Source organism: Eleutherodactylus coqui, chromosome 3 (assembly GCF_035609145.1).
Source record: "Eleutherodactylus coqui strain aEleCoq1 chromosome 3, aEleCoq1.hap1, whole genome shotgun sequence".
NCBI lineage: Eukaryota > Metazoa > Chordata > Amphibia > Anura > Eleutherodactylidae > Eleutherodactylus > Eleutherodactylus coqui.
The window spans coordinates 86,926,537-86,946,512 of record NC_089839.1 but is presented as its reverse complement, the minus strand read 5'-3'; the positions used below and the strand labels follow the sequence as shown (position 1 = coordinate 86,946,512).

At 47.8% G+C, this 19,976-nt stretch overlaps 1 protein-coding gene across 1 annotated transcript; it reads right to left on the bottom strand.

Annotated features, from left to right (window-relative positions):
- Positions 1–11,540: 11,540 nt before the first annotated feature.
- On the bottom strand, positions 11,541–15,512 carry LOC136620829 (uncharacterized). Its single transcript, XM_066595832.1, has 2 exons — positions 15,117–15,512; positions 11,541–12,746 (listed from the first exon to the last, which is right to left on the bottom strand). The coding sequence occupies exons 1-2, from the start codon at positions 15,250–15,252 to the stop codon at positions 11,773–11,775; spliced, it is 1,110 nt and encodes a 369-aa protein (XP_066451929.1). The 5' UTR covers positions 15,253–15,512; the 3' UTR covers positions 11,541–11,772.
- Positions 15,513–19,976: the final 4,464 nt, after the last annotated feature.

The window sequence follows — 19,976 nt, the reverse complement described above, 5'->3', positions numbered from 1 at the left end:
ATCACAAAGACTTAACAACAATATATGTTACGGTTCTTCCTGGAGAAGTTGATTTCTGACAATTGTTGATATGAATCTGGCAAAATTGAGCCGGAGAATCTGAAGAATCTCTCCACTCTTTACCCTAGAAGCCTTGTAAGAAGGTGCAGATTTTCATGGTTGGCTTCCCAGGTTGTGGTCCTTAGAGTAGTCGCATATTGCTGGCAGGTGTGTTGTAGGGATATCTAAGTGGTGCAGAGTAAGAGCTTATTTACACGAGCGTATATCGGCCGGCGTTTTCACGGCTGTCCAATATACGCTTCCATCTAAGCAGTTCCCCTCTTGATGTCATCTCTGATTAGAGTCTTTGACTTTCTCTTTTCTTTTCCATCCAGTCAAGACCACCATGACAACTTCTTCAAGCCCCATCTTGTCTCTGCAGAATTTAATACACAGACATCTTTGGCTCCTGACTTTTCTAGCACATACCCAACTTTTCCCAACCTACATAAAAACTAACCATCAATAGTGCCTCAGATGGGAATAATGCCTTGGCATGCCAAATAATTATAGTACCACTGTTTTGTGCCACACACAGTAATAGAGCTATCTTTATGCCCCTTACAGCAATAATATCCCCTATGCAGCCCAATACGTTTGTAATGTTGTGCCCCTATACAATAAATAAAATGAAAAAAAAAAAGCTAAAACTCTTGGAATCCTTTTCCTATGATGAGCAGCTGGTCCTCTTCCTGATGTCTGCTGGCGGTGGGCTGCAGTTATGTTATTGTGTTGCTCGATCTGAAATTATAACATCTCTGTGCTCTTGACCAAGAGTAAGTAACCAGTGGTTTTGCACCACCTTAACTTTTAATTGACTCCTGGGGGCACAAATCCAGTTGAAACTGGCACTTGCCAATAGATCTGGATGGGCCAAGTCACAGTCAAATGAAAGCAATGATCATTTCTATGCTTTCATATGAGTGAGAATTGCTCAGAGAATGCAGGCTGAGTGGTCCAGAGATCTGGCCACTTGCCTCCATTCACAGTAAACAGGCGGCCATTCATAGATGAAGGGCAGCTTATTTACACAAGGCAATAGTCTTTTTTTATTTTAGCAGAATCTGAAACAATTATAATTTGCTGTTCATTTACACAGAACGATTATCATTTAGATTCCCACGATCTAGTGAAACCAGAATTGTTCTGTGTAAAAGGGCCCTAGGGAGGCATGTGCAGTATTTCTGTAGTCACCTTTAATGGGAGTAAGACAGCCAAGCGTTTGTTCTTGGCTGTTTCCATCAGCCCCAATGAAATAAATGTAGCAGCAACACGCATGCTCTGCCACAGCTCCACTCAAACCGCAAGGGGTGAAGTAAACCCTTAGTGAGCAGATGAGTGGGACATGGGATCCCTATTATCAGGACTGATGGGGCTAAGACCCTCACCAATCACATTTTTATTTTGAGATAGACCTGTAGGGCTTATTCCGATGTGAATATATCGGCCGGGTTTTCACGCCCGGCTGATATACGCTGTCTCTCTCTGCAGGGGGAGGAGGCGGGACAGGCCGGAAGCTAGTGCACTGAGCTCCCGCCCCCTCTGCGCCCCTCGCCACTATTTGCAATGGGAGGGAACAGGACAGGGCAGAACATAGCTCTGCCCCCATCCCGCCCCTCCAGTTGCAAACAGTGGCAAGGGGCGGAGAGGGGGAACTCGGTGCACTAGCTCCTGGCCTTTCCCGCCTCCTCCCCCCTGCAGAGAGAGACAGCGTATATCAGCCGGGCGTGAAAACCCAACGGATATATGCACATTGGAATAAGCCCTTAAAGGAACCCTGCCAGTCAAAGCAATCCAGCTTATACACCAGGTGAGCTCCAAGTGCATTAGGAAGTTGTAATATACAGCTAACCCCCACATACCTGTATCATGTATATGATATAAGATAGATAGATAGATAGATAGATAGATAGATAGATAGATAGATAGATAGATAGATAGATAGATAGATAGATAGATAGATAGATAGATAGATAGATATTTGGGGTCTGTATGAAAATGGCACAAATGCAAAATAATAGTGAAATAAAGTATGTAAAGAATGAATTGAACAATAAGCTAGTTTGGTAAAATTAACTTAGAGGAGTTCTAGTTTGACCATTTTCAGAGTGGAAAGAAGGTTTACAAGAAAGTAAGAAATTAATCTGAAACAAAGAGCATTCTCATTCTCAAAAGCAAATCCTTGGAACAAATCCAGTTGCTCTTATTCTTCATTTGCTGTGCCCAGAGTTCTCACGCAATAACTCAGAGGCAGCTAGTTAAATATCATTAACAGCATTTCTTCCTCCAGTCTTCCGTATGGTCAGCACTGAGCCCAGTTTTACAGTTTACATATAGAACTGATCATAACACTCAGAGACCTTGTATAAATTATATTGGATTGATCTTGAGCTCATTCTTGTACTGTAGTCTCCAGAACTACAGAACTCCCAGGATTGAGAATTTTGCAAGCTTATAATAATCTCCTTGCTGCATCAATAACTCTAGACTGAAGTTAATTATGTGCCACATTATTTGTATACTTTTTTTAGCCCAGACAGGAAGCTAAAACAATTGAAATGCCTTAAAACTGCATAAAAATTGTGAGAGCCAAGCCTGATAATGTTTCCACAAGTGTCAAGTACTGGGGTCCGGATACGGGAAGTCCCTGAGAAATTGCCCGCAACCCCTGTCCCTACCTACTTGCCCACCTGAGCTATACCCCAGGGCAACAACTGGGCAAGGGTCCCTACACTCACTAAGGATGTGGGGCAGGAGTCAGACTAAAGGACAACAAGGAAACAAACAGACACAAAACAGGTCAGGCAATCCAGGTCGGCAACTGGAGAGAACGCAGTACAAGGGGTCAGGCGAAAGAGATGTCAGGTTCAAGCAGTAGTCAAAAAACAGAGCATCAAATACAGGCTACGTGGGTGCAGCAGGAAGACCAAACATACACTGGCACTGGGGAACGGAACACGGAACGTTTTAATGCTGTCAGAACTCCCACCCCAGCAGCTGATTGGGGCGGGAAGGCTGATAACAACAGGAGCCAATCACAGGGCGGTGGGAGAACAGCCCCCAGTGCCTGAAAATGACAGGCAGAGGCCCAGACATCTACCAGAGAGTCCAGAGCAAGGATCCAGACATAGAGCAGCGAGTGCAGATCAGAGATCCAGACAAACACCGAATACAAAGCAGGCATGCCAGGGTGTCATGGTAACAGGAACGAGGCGCGGGGCGATAACCCGCCATGTTCCCAGGACCTGGCTGACTAGGCACACGCCCCCTGCTCACGGGAGCACGTGCCTGGAGCCGGTGCCCTGCATTACGGCCTCCAGGGGATGTCACTAAAACCGGGGCTCTCCTGCGCCTCAACCCCACAGCTCGGAAACTAGGACCGGTGGTCCGGGCACGGAGAGCCGCCAGTCCTGACAGCAAGTTGTTACATTCACACATGCCTCATTCAGAGTCTACCTTGCTAAAGCTACAGTGCGTTAAAGTTTTTTCTTGAGGTGCATCCCCAAGACACTACACAACTGCAGAGGAGGGACTGCTGCAAAACAGTATACAAGTGGTTGTAAGCTTTACCGCATTCATGTATCTTACTGTACATTTTGCACACGCAGGGCAGGTTCATTTGCGCAAGGCAGACAAACGCGCCCTAACAAACGCGCATAATTTCAGTATTTTGTTTTCTTGTCGGTTTTCTCTATATAACTTGAAAACCCACCAAAAATGCAATAGAGGTATTTGAAAATCATGTCTGTTTTATAAGAAAAAAAACAGTAAAAGAAAAATTTGTATGAACGAAGCTTAAATGTTTCCCAAGAAACCTTGAAAACTAAGATGCAGTAAATATATATATATATACGACTGCAAGTGAATTTTAAATAGATTCACTTTTTAACATGGCTACAAATAGTTTTGTGTCAATTACTAAAAGTTACCTTTTTTCGAGGTAAAGTGTTCAAACTTCAGATATCCAATCTGTTCTTTACAAACACTTTCACACAATGCCACTAGAGGGCGCTTGGAGACTACACATATGTAAGAAAGAACCAAGATGATACTCTTGTACTGCCGCTTACTGCAAAGAAATTATTTTGAGAGCAAAAAATAAACACTTGTATCAATACAGCCTTGGTTTAAACGCATGGGCGTGTTTTTGTCCCATTTTGCGACCATGAAAATCACACCTGCAAAACTGGACAAAAGAAAACCATTGTTTCTATGGTTTTGCTTTAACTATTGGGATTAAAGCTCCTTAATACAATGCGCAAGTAAAGATAGGACTTGCCCTATCTTTCTCACAAATATGCAAGCAGAAGGGTGTGACACTGCGCAAAAATCAGAAAAACAAGACAGCTGGACCTCATTAAATTCCACGGAAAGGCTGTATTATGTATCTGTGTGAACTGGCCCTGCGTGAGCAAAAATTACAATAAAATTCACAGACGTGTGCAATACCCTGATTATAGTCCTCTTCAAATCTCGTTCATGCACAAATACGATGCACTGCGCCGGGCATATTTGCGCATACACTCATGTGACATAACCTTATCTTTGGCCAGCTTTATATGAGCGTATGCACATTTGCGCAGCATATATTTTGCATTTTTTTGTGCACGCAAAGAGTCTTTTGTGCATGTGTAATAGCATTTTTTTTCTGTTCACAATAGCGGCTCATTTACTCGCACATAAAAACACGCTAGCGATAGGTCATGCTGTCACCATTGACCCCGCCTCCTGTAATCGCACATAAATATTCAGCATGTGTGGCAAGACGCTATCCTGCGGGGCTTCTGGCACTTTCTGGGTCTCTGAGAGAATAGCTGAGGTTGGAGATGTCTTCTGATGACGAGGCAGTTGTGTGAGATGGCGGAGGTTGTTCCTAGAAGGAGCAGTCAGTGGTTCTGGGTTCTTTCTCTGGCGTCCAAGAGCGCCAGCCTCTGCTCAACTTAAAATTCATGAGCATCTCCGTCTCAACATGCTTTCAAGATTAGATGATCCTAAACAATCTCTAAAATATCTGCCATGCCTTCCGTGCAATTAGCTGCAGACTATATGACACCCTGACAGGTGGCTGCGCAATTATACCATTTTTCACGCATGTTCATGCACATTTGTGCACCTCCATAGACTCCTAAGGGAACCAAAACTAGAGCATGTCACGTTTTTTTTTCCCCCAACAGAAATGCACATGCATAAACAAATATTGTGTAGTTTTATTCACTGGGTATTGACCACGCAAATATGCCCAGAACTGCATCTGTTAGGGCTTCTTCTGGTGGGCGCATGCACAAATACACTCGCCGCTGTGGAGTTTATTTGCGCATGAACCCGTCCAAAGCCTTTTTTTCTTTACCGTTTAAACCTCGTGCCATTGTGGAGAGCAATATGTCCGATAATACACTAATTGAGATCGGGACTTGATCGTGGCTATTCTTCTTTCTCTACGATTTTTCACCACGTACGGCTGAGCGTAAAACGCATACGGTCGTGTGAAAGAGGCCTAAGGGCATATTCATAGAAGTGAAATTGTGCTGCATATTACATATGCAAAATTTGTGCACACAATCTGCAGTGAATAGAACCCACTGATTTCAAAGGATTCATTCACATGAGCATATTTTGCGCACGCATTTTATTAGTGCAAAAAAAGAAAAACTATGCCGCATGTTCTATTTTCGTGCATATTGTGCACAAAAATCGCACATATTAAACGTAATTGCTCATTAAACGTAATGGGCGTATGATTGCGTGTTTTTTGTGTGGGCACAAATATGCAGGGCATTTGCGTGCAAAAATAACAGTAAATTACGGAGACATGCACACAAAAACACAATGCCTATCGCGCATATATATGGAGTGAGAATGCAAACGTAAATACGCTTATAACTGTGTGAAACTGTAAAATAGTACTGCTGGGTATGTCCGCCGCACTTATTTGGGAGTTGGCGGGATCATTCTGGCCTGCTGTACACTTTAGGTCATTAACAAAACAAATCCTGCAAACCCCTTTGTAAACGGTAAAATGGCGCTGAGATCCAGTTAGATACAGCGCATCGTGCACAGCGTGGTAGGGAATCAGAAAACCAGAAGATGGCAGTCATGGGCTTTTATCCGTTCAGACAAACACCTAACAGTAGAGGGAATGCATTCAGTTCTGCAGACATTCTCCATAGTATCAGAGGATAAGCTGCAGATATGCCATAGATGGCTAATCACATGGTCTACCGCATACTAAACACCAGTGGGAAATGAGTCGCTCACATTACTAACCTGAAGGAATTACTTTCTGCCTGTCTTCCCATTGTTGGCATTTTCACACTTTCCACCCAAACTAAAATAAAATGGATAAAGATGAATTTGAAGAATTGTCTTTACGCGGAAACTTTGCATTGAAATCAATCGGTTCTATTCTCTGTGTTTTGGATATGCAATTTCAGTGCGCTCAAAAATGTGCGCAAATATGTCCATCTGCAGCCGCTCCAAGGCTGGTTTCACATGGCCGTATTTGTGCGAATATTTTTTACGCAGAGAATAGAACCGATTGATATCATTGGGTTTCTTTCCATTTCTGTATTAGGCGTGCGGATTTCAGTCGGGCAAAAAAAAAAAAATAGAACATGCTCTATTTTCTTGAGCACTTGCTCATCAAGGGTCCCCGTAGAGGTCAGTGGGGGTGCGCAAATATGTGGCAATATGCAAGGAGGTGTATGAAACACTGCGTAATTGTGCGGGAAAAAAGCACACCTGGAACTAATTAGCCATTTCAATTAGTGCATCTTTGTTTGCTGAGCGCCTTGCCGGGGCGAGAAGTATAGTAAAATACGCCAATGTGCATGCAAAAAAACCATAGTTCATTCCATAAATACACTACACTTAGACATGCGCAAATACGAATACGCTCGTGTGCAAGGAGCCGTACTGCGTAAGACACACAAAATATATTTCAAAATGTTTCCAAAAACACAAAATTAAAGCAACGAGGAGGCGGTCTTCTATATATACAGTACTCTGCGAATATTATGAAACATTTTATGAATAAATCCCAATGAGACAAAAAAGTCCATGTAGAAATCGCCTCATTATATTCTCAACCTGCTAGGGAAAAGAAAAACAGCTTTTAGAAGGCGAAGTTCTACATTTTTCTTTCTCTTAAATATTTTTGTCTTGTAACAGGAAGAAAAAAAAAATCATCTTCACACGTCCGTAAATAGCTTCCATGTTGTAAAAATGAGCTGTGAAAATACTGAGTGATTTACCAGCGAGCAGTGAAACAGCCCGTTCTTTACCGCAGTGTTGCATAAATATTGCCATAAATTTAAGTGCCTTTCCTGAATACGTATAAATTGTGTGCAGAAATAATGTGTCGTTCCAGAACGTTCATAAACCACAACAGCAGATGGTGAATTAACGTACACGTATAGCGCTAGAATACACTACATCTCAGCAGAACTAGGTAGCTTCATGTTAGGAACCAAAGAACAAAAGAATGAATGGGCGTTCTTCTTTATCAATCATTGGTTGGGAGGGGTATCATCTCTTCTTAAGGTGAGGAGACTTATAAGGCCATGCATGCTCCTCTGGGAAATCTATGCAAATAAGGAAGATGGAACAATACTTCTGCAGCACCACCTATTGGATGTCAGCATTCCTGCAAATCAATGTCTGACCGTTTATACAGGTCTTTGTAACAATAATTTGGAATTGGAAACCAAGCCAAAATCCATAAACAGACAGCTGTTTGGGGGTTTTCGCCCCTCAACAGCGCGCAGTAGGATCCCATGCAATTGGACGCATGTGAAGGCGGCCCTAAAAGCCCTTTTATACAGAATGATTAATGTTCAGATGATCGTTTAAATGAGCAAAAATGAATGACGTTCAATGTAAACGTAGCCCATTATTTGCATTCATCATTCATTTTAGGGCTTCTTCAGATGGCTGTATTTGCGTGTGTTTTTGCACGCAATATGCAGAGAATAGAACCCCTTTATTATCTCATTTCTTTTTTTGCATGCGCATTTCTTTCACACGTATAACGCAATGAGATGTGCAAAACGCTTCGCAATTCCTTGAAAAAAAAAGAATAATTCTGGACCTCATTAGGCTAAATAGCCTTTTAAATCAGGGCAATGATGTGTTGTGCGTGCGTAATAACAGGCCCTGCGTGCGCAAAAAAGCACAGTTAATGTGCCAATAAATGTGCAAATCAACCTCATTTACTGCGCAAACATTCTGAAACTTGTGTATTTGTGCATGCACTCAACTGAAGTCGCCCTCATGTAGGCATCAAAATCATCATTGACTCATCCGCTAATCGTTTGGTTTAAATACAGATCATTCATTTTCATTCACACAATCAAGAATATTGTGCAAGATTTGGATGTTGCGAGATGCACAAATCTTGTATGAATATGAAACCCATTTTTTTGAATGGGGTCATACACATGAGCGCTGTTTTCCTGCATCGCACCTTGCAATGCGATGCAGGAAACAAAAATTGCGGCAAGTCCTATCTTTGGGCATGCCCTCACATTGCATCTCCCATTAATTTCAATGGGGCTGCTGGCAGTATCGCACCACGTGTTGGATGCACACAAGTCCGACAAGAGGTGTCCCATTAAAAACAATGGGAAAAACTCTACGACCCTTACTTCCACAAAGTGATGTGAGACGGTTTTGATACAAAAACACCTTTCATCCGCAGTGAAATTGCATGTTGGCGACTGTGATATCAGCCCAAGTTTCACGGCCCAATATCGCACTCGCCCAGCTTCAGATGACTGTGATTTTGTCCCATTTTAAGGCCATTAAAATCACAAAATGGAACGAAAAGAAACCATTGACTTCAATGGCTCGTTTTTACTAGCGAAATTCTCACATATTACTACTACATACGAGCAAAGATAGGACTTGCCCTATCTTTCTCGCATGTAGTTTTTCTACATATGAGAAAGATAGGGCAGGACCTACATTCCCACAATTTTTTTCAAACTTGCACGAAGTACCCCAGAGTTTGAATAGTCAAAAAAAAAACCCCACTGGTTCATGGGCTAATATGCTTTGTTATTAGCACATGCACCCGTCTGTTTAAGCCCTTATAAGTGTGAATGACTGAACGATTTCTTGGTTGAACGAGCCATCAATGTATCTGCCTGTATAAACAGGCTGCTCGAGAGTGAATGATTGAAGTCTGATATTGTTAACGTTTTCAAACGACAAATCAGCAAATCTAAACGGACCCTTAATTTAGCGTGGAAGCATTCAGTACAAAAAGAAGTTGCCCTTTGCTTAAAATGTGTCTGTTGATGCAAAACATAGCAGTTTTAAGATTGGAATTGTAATTAAAAATCCTCTTACGCCTAGACATTGGTGAAATGTCGCAGGTGATGGTATTGCGATGCAGTTTCTGCATACAATGCAGCAGATGGAGTTACAACAATGCACAATACTTATTATATGAACAAATGAATTAAAATGTTTAATATTATAACATCAAATAAGCATTTAAACCGTTGCCATAGATTCACCTATCACTAGCTACGGTTAACTAAATCCTAGGATTTTTCATACTCTATTTACAAAAAGGAACTATAATACTTTATGCACAATATGTATTACCAGCAGAACTTGATGAGAAACGTCAAGTACACTTGATAGTTAACAAGGCTATATAGCTGAATACAATGTACAACTCAGTTCAGTGCTACCCACCCCAACGCAGACCTTTAGAAAAAATAGTTCCCATGTCCAACTTCAGCTTCTCTTTAAATATCCCATTCCATAACCTGGATTCAGGTTTCTAACTATAGGAGATCTTCTAACGCATCATCCCTAATGATGTGCACACCTAGATGTTTTTATTGAGACTGACCTCACTTACGATTTTTTTGCCAGTGAGCTCCTTGATGTCCTCCTCTTTCTGTATCCATGATTTGGCAGTGTAATCCTAATCTCTCCCTCTAGTTTCCAGGCAGCAGACAGGTTGCAGTTCCTCAGTTCAGTGCCCGCTTCTTCCCAGACAATCTCTCTCAATCAGGAGTTCCAGCTCCTGCTGCCCTTTTCTTTCAGACAGCAGCAGCTTCTCTGCAGATTGTTGCATCTTTAACTGATGGTACTCCCACAGCGCTTACTGTTCCCTGTAACAGTCAGTGTGCTTCTCCTGTGGGGCAGCAAAAACTGTTCTTTTATAATGCTGACATCATCCTAAGACTGGGAACACTCACAATCCTTTACCCGCTCACTTATCTACTAAATAACCAATACTTACAACTTCTTGTTTCTGCCAATTGTGGGGTAGGCCACAGCTTTTATTTATTAACGAATATCAAAAAACTTTATTGAAAAACTTTATAGAAAAAACCGTCCATGCTGTCCGTATGCTAAAACTTTAAAGTCCATAAACAGTCCACTGAGGACGTTTGTAAGCCCCGTTCCTTCGGCTTGCAAACCCTCCTCTACTTCCTCACAGCATGGACAAAAAATCCGGGCCAAAAACAGCTGTGACAACTTCCAACGATAGTCCTTCATAACCATCCCACCTCTCCCCTATCCCTCCAGGGCGGGTGGGCGGGTGTCTCTTCTCCAGTCTTCTCCCGTCTCTTCCTGTCTCACGACTGAGCTCCTTCCGCTCCCCCCCCACCCTTTCTCTTCCTGTCTAAACTCCACCCCCCTTTTGCTCGCTCTACTTAACCCCTGCTGTACCTGTTCCCAGTCATGTGCCGCATCCTTAGTTAGCTCGCGGCATTCAAGACTGGGAACACTCACAATCCTTTACCCGCTCACTTATCTACTAAATAACCAATACTTACAACTTCTTGTTTCTGCCAATTGTGGGGTAGGCCACAGCTTTTATTTATTAACGAATATCAAAAAACTTTATTGAAAAACTTTATAGAAAAAACCGTCCATGCTGTCCGTATGCTAAAACTTTAAAGTCCATAAACAGTCCACTGAGGACGTTTGTAAGCCCCGTTCCTTCGGCTTGCAAACCCTCCTCTACTTCCTCACAGCATGGACAAAAAATCCGGGCCACACGGGATGTGCCGCGTTACTACGGCTCATTCCGTCCCCACCCCACCAACCCGAGCTAAAGCTTTCTCGACCCCATCCTGCAAGCCGGATAGGAACGTATCCAACCCTACCTCATTGAGGTGAACACCGTCCCTCCTCAATGCCCCCTTTTCCTTCTCTTCCAGCTCCCAATGGCGCACCGCCACCCCTCCGATAGAGTGAACAAACTGCGACATCCGCATGTTGATCAGCCTCCTGGCTCTGTCCACCGCTTCCAGGCTCCTTGCTCCATTCCAGAGCCTCCTCGCGACAATGTCAGACCACACGATGATGCATCCATTAAAACATTCCCGAAAACGCAGTAAGTCCTGTTTCATGATGACCAGCAGGTCTCGTGTCTTTGCTTTCCCGAGATCATTCCCCCCGGCGTGAACCACCAACACCACTTTCCGGGGGGTACTTCTGGCTATGTCCACCACAAGCTTCCGCATGTCGGGCCATCTTAGCCCCCGGACTCCGTGCCAGGTTACGGATGTTCCGGGTAGGCCTAGCTCCGATCCCAACGGGCGTACTGCTGCCCTCCTTTGTGCCCAGTGAATATAGGAATGCCCGACTATGTGTACCTTCCACGGTTCTGCTGCTGCAAATAAAAAACAAGAAAAAACAAAACAAGGGCAACCAACTTGAAGGACACTGCCTCACATTTAAAGAAAAACGAGGGGCCTTTTGACCCTAACTTAAATCTCGCACCGCCAGATCGGGTCGCACATAAGACTTATATGCCTGGGACTTCCATCTCCCAAGCCGTTTTACCCCGTCTTCGTTCATTCCACCCGCATCTGCCGACGTGGCCGCACCGATTCTGAAGGAGTGGGTTCCGAATTCCTTCGGATCGAGGCCCACAGACCTCAAAGCCGATTTTAACCCCGCCGTTACCTGAAACCTGGTGAGGGGGAGGCCGGATGCGTGAACCAAAAACTGCTCCCCCGCCGGCCTTGTTGCCATGTAACTGGCTACCGTATCTACTGGGCACCAAACGGCGCCTAGCCGCGAGATCGGCACCCACTCACCTCTACCGAAAACGTCGGTTTTTGATTTTTTAATCCTGACCCGTATCCCGTCGTCTACCGTTACCACATCGTCAAACATAAGACCTCCCGGCATAAACTTGCTCTTCGGGACTAACTCGCCGATCCTGAGCGCCGCAAAAAATGCCAGCAAGAACGCCGTCCTAAACAGTAAAACCTCGTACCCGTTGGAGCACGTGACCTCCAAAGTGTCCAATAACTTGCACAACAACCGGTAAGTAATCGGGCGGCGGGCATCCGAGCCGGCCTTTTCTTTCTTCCACCCGCGCACTATCTGGCGAAAAACGAACTCTTTTGTCACGTCTCTGAACCCGTGCAACTTTAGCAAAAAGGCGACGCCCGCAAGATGCTTTTTCGCCGCATCCACCGACGCCCGTCCCGCCCGTAGGGACGCTAACATATCCAGGGTAGCTGACCGGGCCCTCTCGCCCCCAGCTACCCTGCCATCCGTACAACACAACCATTTTTTCCACACCGCATTATAGTTTTTCCAGGTTCCCACTGTCACGGATGACTCGACAAGCTTCAGCAGCTCTGTTCTGCCAGATCCCACAAGAAAAGCGGGCAGCGTACTCCCAACGCATCCGCCTGAGGGTGCCGCTCTCTGAACCGCTCCATCTGCGAACGAGAGAGCGCGTCAGCTGCCACATTTTTATATCCCGGCACATGCTTTGACCGTAAATATATATTACGCTGTAAACATCTCAAGACCACATGTCTCACGAGTGCCAACACCGGTGGGGAAGATGAAGACTGCCGATTAATAATGTGCACCACCGCAGCATTATCAGACCAAAAACACACTTTGTGATCTTGTAACTCCTCACCCCATAGTTCCACAGCCACCACCAACGGGAAAAACTCCAATAAAGTAATGTTTTGATTCCACCGCTTAGTTATCCAGGATACTGGCCATGGTTCCCTGCACCAGTGGTTCCGGAAAATAACCCCAAATCCGGTAGACCCTGCAGCGTCCGCGGACAGGCTAAGACCTGTACCCGACCACTCTTCCTTAGGGCACACCACGTGCCCATTGAACGCTTCCAAGAAGATTTTCCATGTGTGTAAATCCCCTCGAATCCCGGGCGTGACTCTAATAAAATGATGCGGCTCCTTTACACCCACCGTCGCTAGCGACAGCCTCCGTGAAAAAACGCGACCCATGGGTATCACTTTGCACGCAAAGTTCAATAAACCCAAAAGGACCTGTATTTGGCGCAGCGTAACTTTTTTACACCGTACGACATCGTTAACCGTCTGCCGGAGGCGGGCAATTTTTTCGATCGGTAATCTAAAAACCATTTCCTCGGTGTCGATCTCGATTCCTAGGAACGTTAACCTTGTCACCGGGCCCATGGTCTTTTCCTCAGACAACGGGACCCCCGCCTCCTGCATCAATGACCGAAATGTGCGTAACAAAAACTCGCAGGTGCCCGATGCCTCCGTACCGACAAACAGAAAATCGTCAAGGTAGTGCGTCACCGATGTGATGCCCGTTTCGAACCTGAGCATCCATTCCAGGAATGAACTGAAAAGCTCGAAGTAATAGCACGAAATCGAGCAGCCCATCGGCAGACACATATCATAAAAGAACTGATTATCTACCTTGCAACCCAACAAGTGGAAACACTCAGGGTGAATTGGAAGTAGCCGAAAAGCCGACTCAATGTCGGCTTTCGCTAACTGTGCCCGCTTACCCGCTGCTCTGACCAAAGCGACCGCCTGATCAAATGACGCATAAACCACCGATGCTTGTTCCTTTGTAATGCCATCATTTACCGACTCCCCTTTTGGGAAGGATAGATGATGGATCAATCGGAACTTGCCCGCCTCTTTCTTAGGGACTAGCCCCAACGGTGAGACCCGCAAGTTCGCGAACGGTGGTTCGTCGAAGGGGCCCGCCATGCGGCCCGCCGACACCTCTTTGTTGACCTTTTCTCTTACCAATACTATATTATCCAGGGCCGACTTTAAATTTGCGCACAAGGTGGAAGAAGGTTGAAATGAAAAGGGGATTAAAAAACCGTCGGTAAAACCTTGCCTAAGGATTCTTGCTTCCTCCCTCCTGTGGTATCTGTCGAGCCACTGGAAGAGGTACTTGCTTTTCACCGGGGTTCGGTGCTCCACTGGCACCGCCCCCGGTGACTGGCAGTCTCTGTTTTTTGAAGCAGCGCACCGCGGAGTGTTGTCCTCCGCAGACCGAACATTCGTGCCTAAACTTGCACGTCGCGAAAAACCGACAGTGGCCCTCATTATAGAGCCAGCATGACCCGTTTTGCCGCGGAGAGGCCGCAGGGGGCTGTTGCCCGCCCCCCGCGGCCCCCCCTTGAAAGGTAGGTTTTTGCGGGCGTTGGGCTAAAATGAGTTGCAACCATACATCGGTCGCTTTTGTCGCCCAACTCACGGCCGTACCCGACACGCGCCGACGAAAGTCCTCGTCGTAGCGCCACCACGCGGTGCCTCCGTGCAACTTATATGCACTGAAAATGGTGTTAAGATAGACCAACATCTCGGGACCTTTCTTAGGGTACTGTTGGCATGTAACGTACGCCAAAACCGTAAACGCTTGAACCCAATTACAGAAAGTCTTAGCGACCTTCGATTTTTTATCCACACGATCCGACACCCTCTCTTTATCCACCGTCACATGGTCCGGAGACAACAGAGACCAAATGTCCACATAAACACCTTTCCGGATCTTATCGAGAAGATCATCCGACACACCGACCCCCAAGGGGGCAACCCCGCAGAACAACGAGTCTGCGTATCTCAACCCTTCCATCGGGTCCACTTCACCTCCGGCTGTTAAGCCACCCTCCTGCCCCACGGGTGGGCCCGCGCCCCCCGGGGATCCACAGGACACCGATAAAACCTCTTTTTTATCCATTTTACTCAAAACCGATTTTAATACTAAAACCAAATCGTTTTTCTCCGCCACCTTGGCGGGATCCATTACATTTTTCCAAGCATTTAAACATTCTGACTCACCGGCACGACCGTCCTCCGGCATCGCCAAGGGCGAGGTCCCTGCCGTCCTTCTCCCAGGGCTCCTGCCTCTGCTGCTCGATGGCTGCCGCGAACTCACATGCGGAGCGTCGTTTGTCGCATATCCTCCCGCTATCATAAGGTGGCCCCGCTCTGGCCGTCCCGGGGGTGTATCCCGCCTCCTGTGGCGTATGTTGTGCCTGTTTGTTGAAGGTGTTGGCGGAGGTTCCGCATGGCGGTAAGTATCCTGGTGGTGCCGCACACCTGGACTCCTGGATCCGTCGCCCAGAGACTCTCCGCTCGGCCTCCTTATGCTCTCGCTTGCTTGCGCTCCTACTCTCGCAAGCTCATTCTCACGCCTTTGCTGATACCTTGCCCTCCTAGCTCTCTCGCGTTGCCTACGCTTGGCACCCCAACCTTGCCTGTTGCCGCTTGCGCGACTGGCGTAGCCCTGTGAGGAATCCCCCCCACCTGACGATGTTGCCACCACGAAACGTGGGTTGACATAACAAAGTCTCTGTGAGCTAGGGGGCGCTATCGCTTGCTGCTGTGGAAGGTGATATCTGTGAGCCGCGCGACCGCTATGCTCACGGGTCTGGGTGCTGACTATGTACCCGGTGCCAGCGGGCGGGATGTAATTTACATACCGGCTATGTCGTTGCTCATGTATAGGGTGACTCGCATAAGACCCGGCCGATGGGCCCTCCGGGACAAGGGAAACAAATGGGATCCCCGCTTCTCCTATAATCTCCCCACTTTCCCTAACTCCTTGAGCGCTCCCTGCCCTGGTGGCTGCACTGCCGGTAGAGCTGGTGGCCGGGCTGTATCCCCTATCCCTCCCCCCCCCAGGGTTATACTTCCCGAGTAATGGATTTAAGTGCCTGGCCACCTGGCCCTCTGAGGACGCTCCTCCCCCCCTCCTCCCCGGTACCTGGCGCTGCTGCCTTGCTCTGCCGCCATCTTGCCTGCCTTCCCGCCATGCGTCTGCACGTGGCACGTGCCTCCCTTGCTGCTCCATGCTGCCGGTGTCTCCTGCTGCCGTGCGCCCGACTGCGCGCTGGCTCCTGGACCCGGAGCCCCTGCTTGATGCTGCCGGTGCCCCTCTGCTGTTTTGCGGACTGCCGCCCGGCTGTTCCCGCTGCTCCTCCGCGGTCGCTCCAACCGCCGCGCGATTCGAATTTCGCGCCTCCGCCCTCGTGGCGCGTCCCGCGCCCTGCAACATCTCTCCGCTGCGGCCGCTCCTGCGGCCGACCCTCTTGGCGGCGGGGCTCGGACTGAGCCTCGCAGGGGGGTTCCGTCTTCTCTTCGGGCGGCCTCGCCCGGCATCCCCCATCTGTTCCGCTCCCTCGGCAGCCGCCGGTAACGCTGCTGCCGGCCCGACTGGCCTTCCGGACTCCGACCCCGATCTGCAGCTTGCGAGGATCTCCTCCAGCCATTCCGCGCCGTCCGTCTGGATCGCCTCCCGAATCTGGGCTCGCAGCTCCTCCATCATCCGATCTTGGGACTTCTGGATCGCCGGACGCGGTTGCCTTCTCCTCTTCCACGCCGCTTGCAGGTATTTCTTCGCCGCTTCTCCTCTTCTGCTGGATACTCCTTCCCTTTTCCGCACTTCTTCTCCTCTCTTCTGGAAACGCTTTTCGCCCTTTGCAATCTTCTTTCTGCTGCTGTCTCTTCTCCAGTCTTCTCCCGTCTCTTCCTGTCTCACGACTGAGCTCCTTCCGCTCCCCCCCACCCTTTCTCTTCCTGTCTAAACTCCACCCCCCTTTTGCTCGCTCTACTTAACCCCTGCTGTACCTGTTCCCAGTCATGTGCCGCATCCTTAGTTAGCTCGCGGCATTCAATAAAAAGCTCCCAGGGAACATGCTCAGTTTAGTTTGCAGTGGCCATCTTGGTGCTCTATTGTGAAGCCCAGTACACTGAAGGGAAGTCTATTACAGTTATATTGCTGTTACAGACCTGTTATGGTGCCTCTGGTTACATAGCTACTAGAGATGAGCGAGCACCAAAATGCTCGGGTGCTCGTTACTCAGGACGAAATTATCGCAATGCTCGAGGGTTCGTTTCGAATAACGAACCCCATTGAAGTCAATGGGCGACTCGAGCATTTTTGTATATCGCCGATGCTCGCTAAGGTTTCGGTTTCCATTTGTGAAAATCTGGGCAATTCAAGAAAGTGATGGGAACGACACAGCAACGGATAGGGCAGGCGAGGGGCTACATGTTGGGCTGCATCTCAAGTTACCAGGTCCCACTATTAAGCCACAATAGCGGCAAGAGTGGGCCCCCCCCCTCCCAACAACTTTTACTTCTGAAAAGCCCTCATTAGCAATGCATACCTTAGCAAAGCACCACACTACCTCCAACAAAGCACAATCACTGCCTGCATGACACTCCGCTGCCACTTCTCCTGGGTTACATGCTGCCAACCCCCCCCCCCCCCCCCCGCACGACGCAGTGTCCACAGCGCACACCAAAGTGTCCCTGCGCAGCCTTCAGCTGCCCTCATGCCACACCACCCTCATGTCTACTTATAAGTGCATCTGCCATGAGGAGGAACCGCAGGCACACACTGCAGAGGGTTGGCACGGCTAGGCAGCGACCCTCTTTAAAAGGGGCGGGGCGATAGCCCACAATGCTGTACAGAAGCAATGAGAAATATAATCCTGTGCCACCACCATCAGGAGCTGCACACGTGGGCATAGCAATGGGGAACCTATGTGCCACACACTATTCATTCTGTCAAGGTGTCTTCATGCCCCAGTCAGACCGCGTTTTTTTATAAATAGTCACAGGCAGGTACAACTCCGCAATGGGAATTCCATGTGCACCCACAGCATAGGTGGCTCCCTGGAACCCACTGGCAGTACATAAATATATCCCATTGCATTGCCCATCACAGCTGAGGTAATGTCATGTTAAATGCAGGTGGGCTTCAGCCCACACTGCATGCCCCAGTCAGACTGGGGTTCTTTAGAAGTGGACACATGCAGTTACAACTCCGTGTGGACCGACAGCATGGGTGGCTCTCTGGAACCCACCGGCGGTACATAAATATATCCCATTGCATTGCCCATCACAGCTGAGGTAATGTCATGTTAAATGCAGGTGGGCTTCGGCCCACACTGCATGCCCCAGTCAGACTGGGGTTCTTTAGAAGTAGACACATGCAGTTACAACTCCCTGTGGACCCACAGCATGGGTGGCTCCCTGGAACCCACCGGCGGTACATAAATATATCCCATTGCAGTGCCCAGCACAGCTGATGTAACGTCAGCTTTAAAGGGGTTGTCCCGCGCCGAAACGGGTTTTTTTTTTTTCAACCCCCCCCCCGTTCGGCGCGAGACAACCCCGATGCAGGGAAGTAAAGAAAGTTTACCGGAGCGCTTACCTTAATCCCCGCGCTCCGGTGACTTCAATACTTACCGCTGAAGATGGCCGCCGGGATCCTCTGTCTTCGTGGACCGCAGCTCTTCTGTGCGGTCCACTGCCGATTCCAGCCTCCTGATTGGCTGGAATCGGCACGTGACGGGGCGGAGCTACACGGAGCCGCTCTCTGGCACGAGCGGCTCCATAGAAGACTGCTGAAGACCCGGACTGCGCAAGCGCGGCTAATTTGGCCATCGGAGGCCAAAAATTAGTCGGCACCATGGAGACGAGGACGCTAGCAACGGAGCAGGTAAGTAAAAAACTTTTTATAACTTCTGTATGGCTCATAATTAATGCACAATGTATATTACAAAGTGCATTATTATGGCCATACAGAAGTGTATAGACCCACTTGCTGCCTCGGGACAACCCCTTTAATGCAGGTGGGCAAAAAATTAATTGGATTACACTGTATGCGAGGGCCCCAAAAAATTGGTGTACCAACAGTACTAATGTACGTCAGAAAAATTGCCCATGCCCAACCAAGAGGGCAGGTGAAACCCATTAATCGCTTTGGTTAATGTGGCTTAATTTGTAACTAGGCCTGGAGGCAGCCCAGTTAAAATAAAAATTGGTTCAGGTGCAAGTTTCAACGCTTTAATGAGCATTGAAACGTATAAAAATTGTTTACAAAAATTATATGACTGAGCCTTGTGGGCCTAAGAAAAATTGCCCGTTCGGCGTGATTACGTCATGTTTCAGGAGGAGGAGCAGGAGGAGGAGGATGAATATTATACACAGATTGATGAAGCTAAAAGGTCCACATTTTTGATGGTGATAGAGAACAATGCCTCCATCCGCGGGTGCAGCCTACGTATTGTTTAGGTATCGCTGCTGTCCACTGGTGGAGAAGAGAAGTCTGGGGAAATCCAGGCTTTGTTCATCTTGATGAGTGTCAGCCTGTCGGCACTGTCGGTTGACAGGCGGGTACGCTTATCTGTGATGATTCCCCCAGCCGCACGAAACACCCTCTCTGACAAGACGCTAGCCGCAGGACAAGCAAGCACCTCCAGGGCATACAGCGCGAGTTCAGGCCACGTGTCCAGCTTCGACACCCAGTAGTTGTAGGGGGCAGAGGCATCACGGAGGACGGTCGTGCGATCGGCTACGTACTCCCTCACCATCCTTTTACAGTGCTCCCGCCGACTCAGCCTTGACCGGGGAGCGGTGACACAGTCTTGCTGGGAAGCCAGAAAGCTGTCAAAGGCCTTAGAGAGTGTTCCCCTGCCTGTGCTGTACATGCTGCCTGATCTCTGCGCCTCCCCTGCTACCTGGCCCTCGGAACTGCGCCTTCGGCCACTAGCGCTGTCGGATGGGAATTTTACCATCAGTTTGTCCGCCAGGGTCCTGTGGTATAGCATCACTCTCGAACCCCTTTCCTCTTCAGGTATGAGAGTGGAAAGGTTCTCCTTATACCGTGGGTCGAGCAGTGTGTAC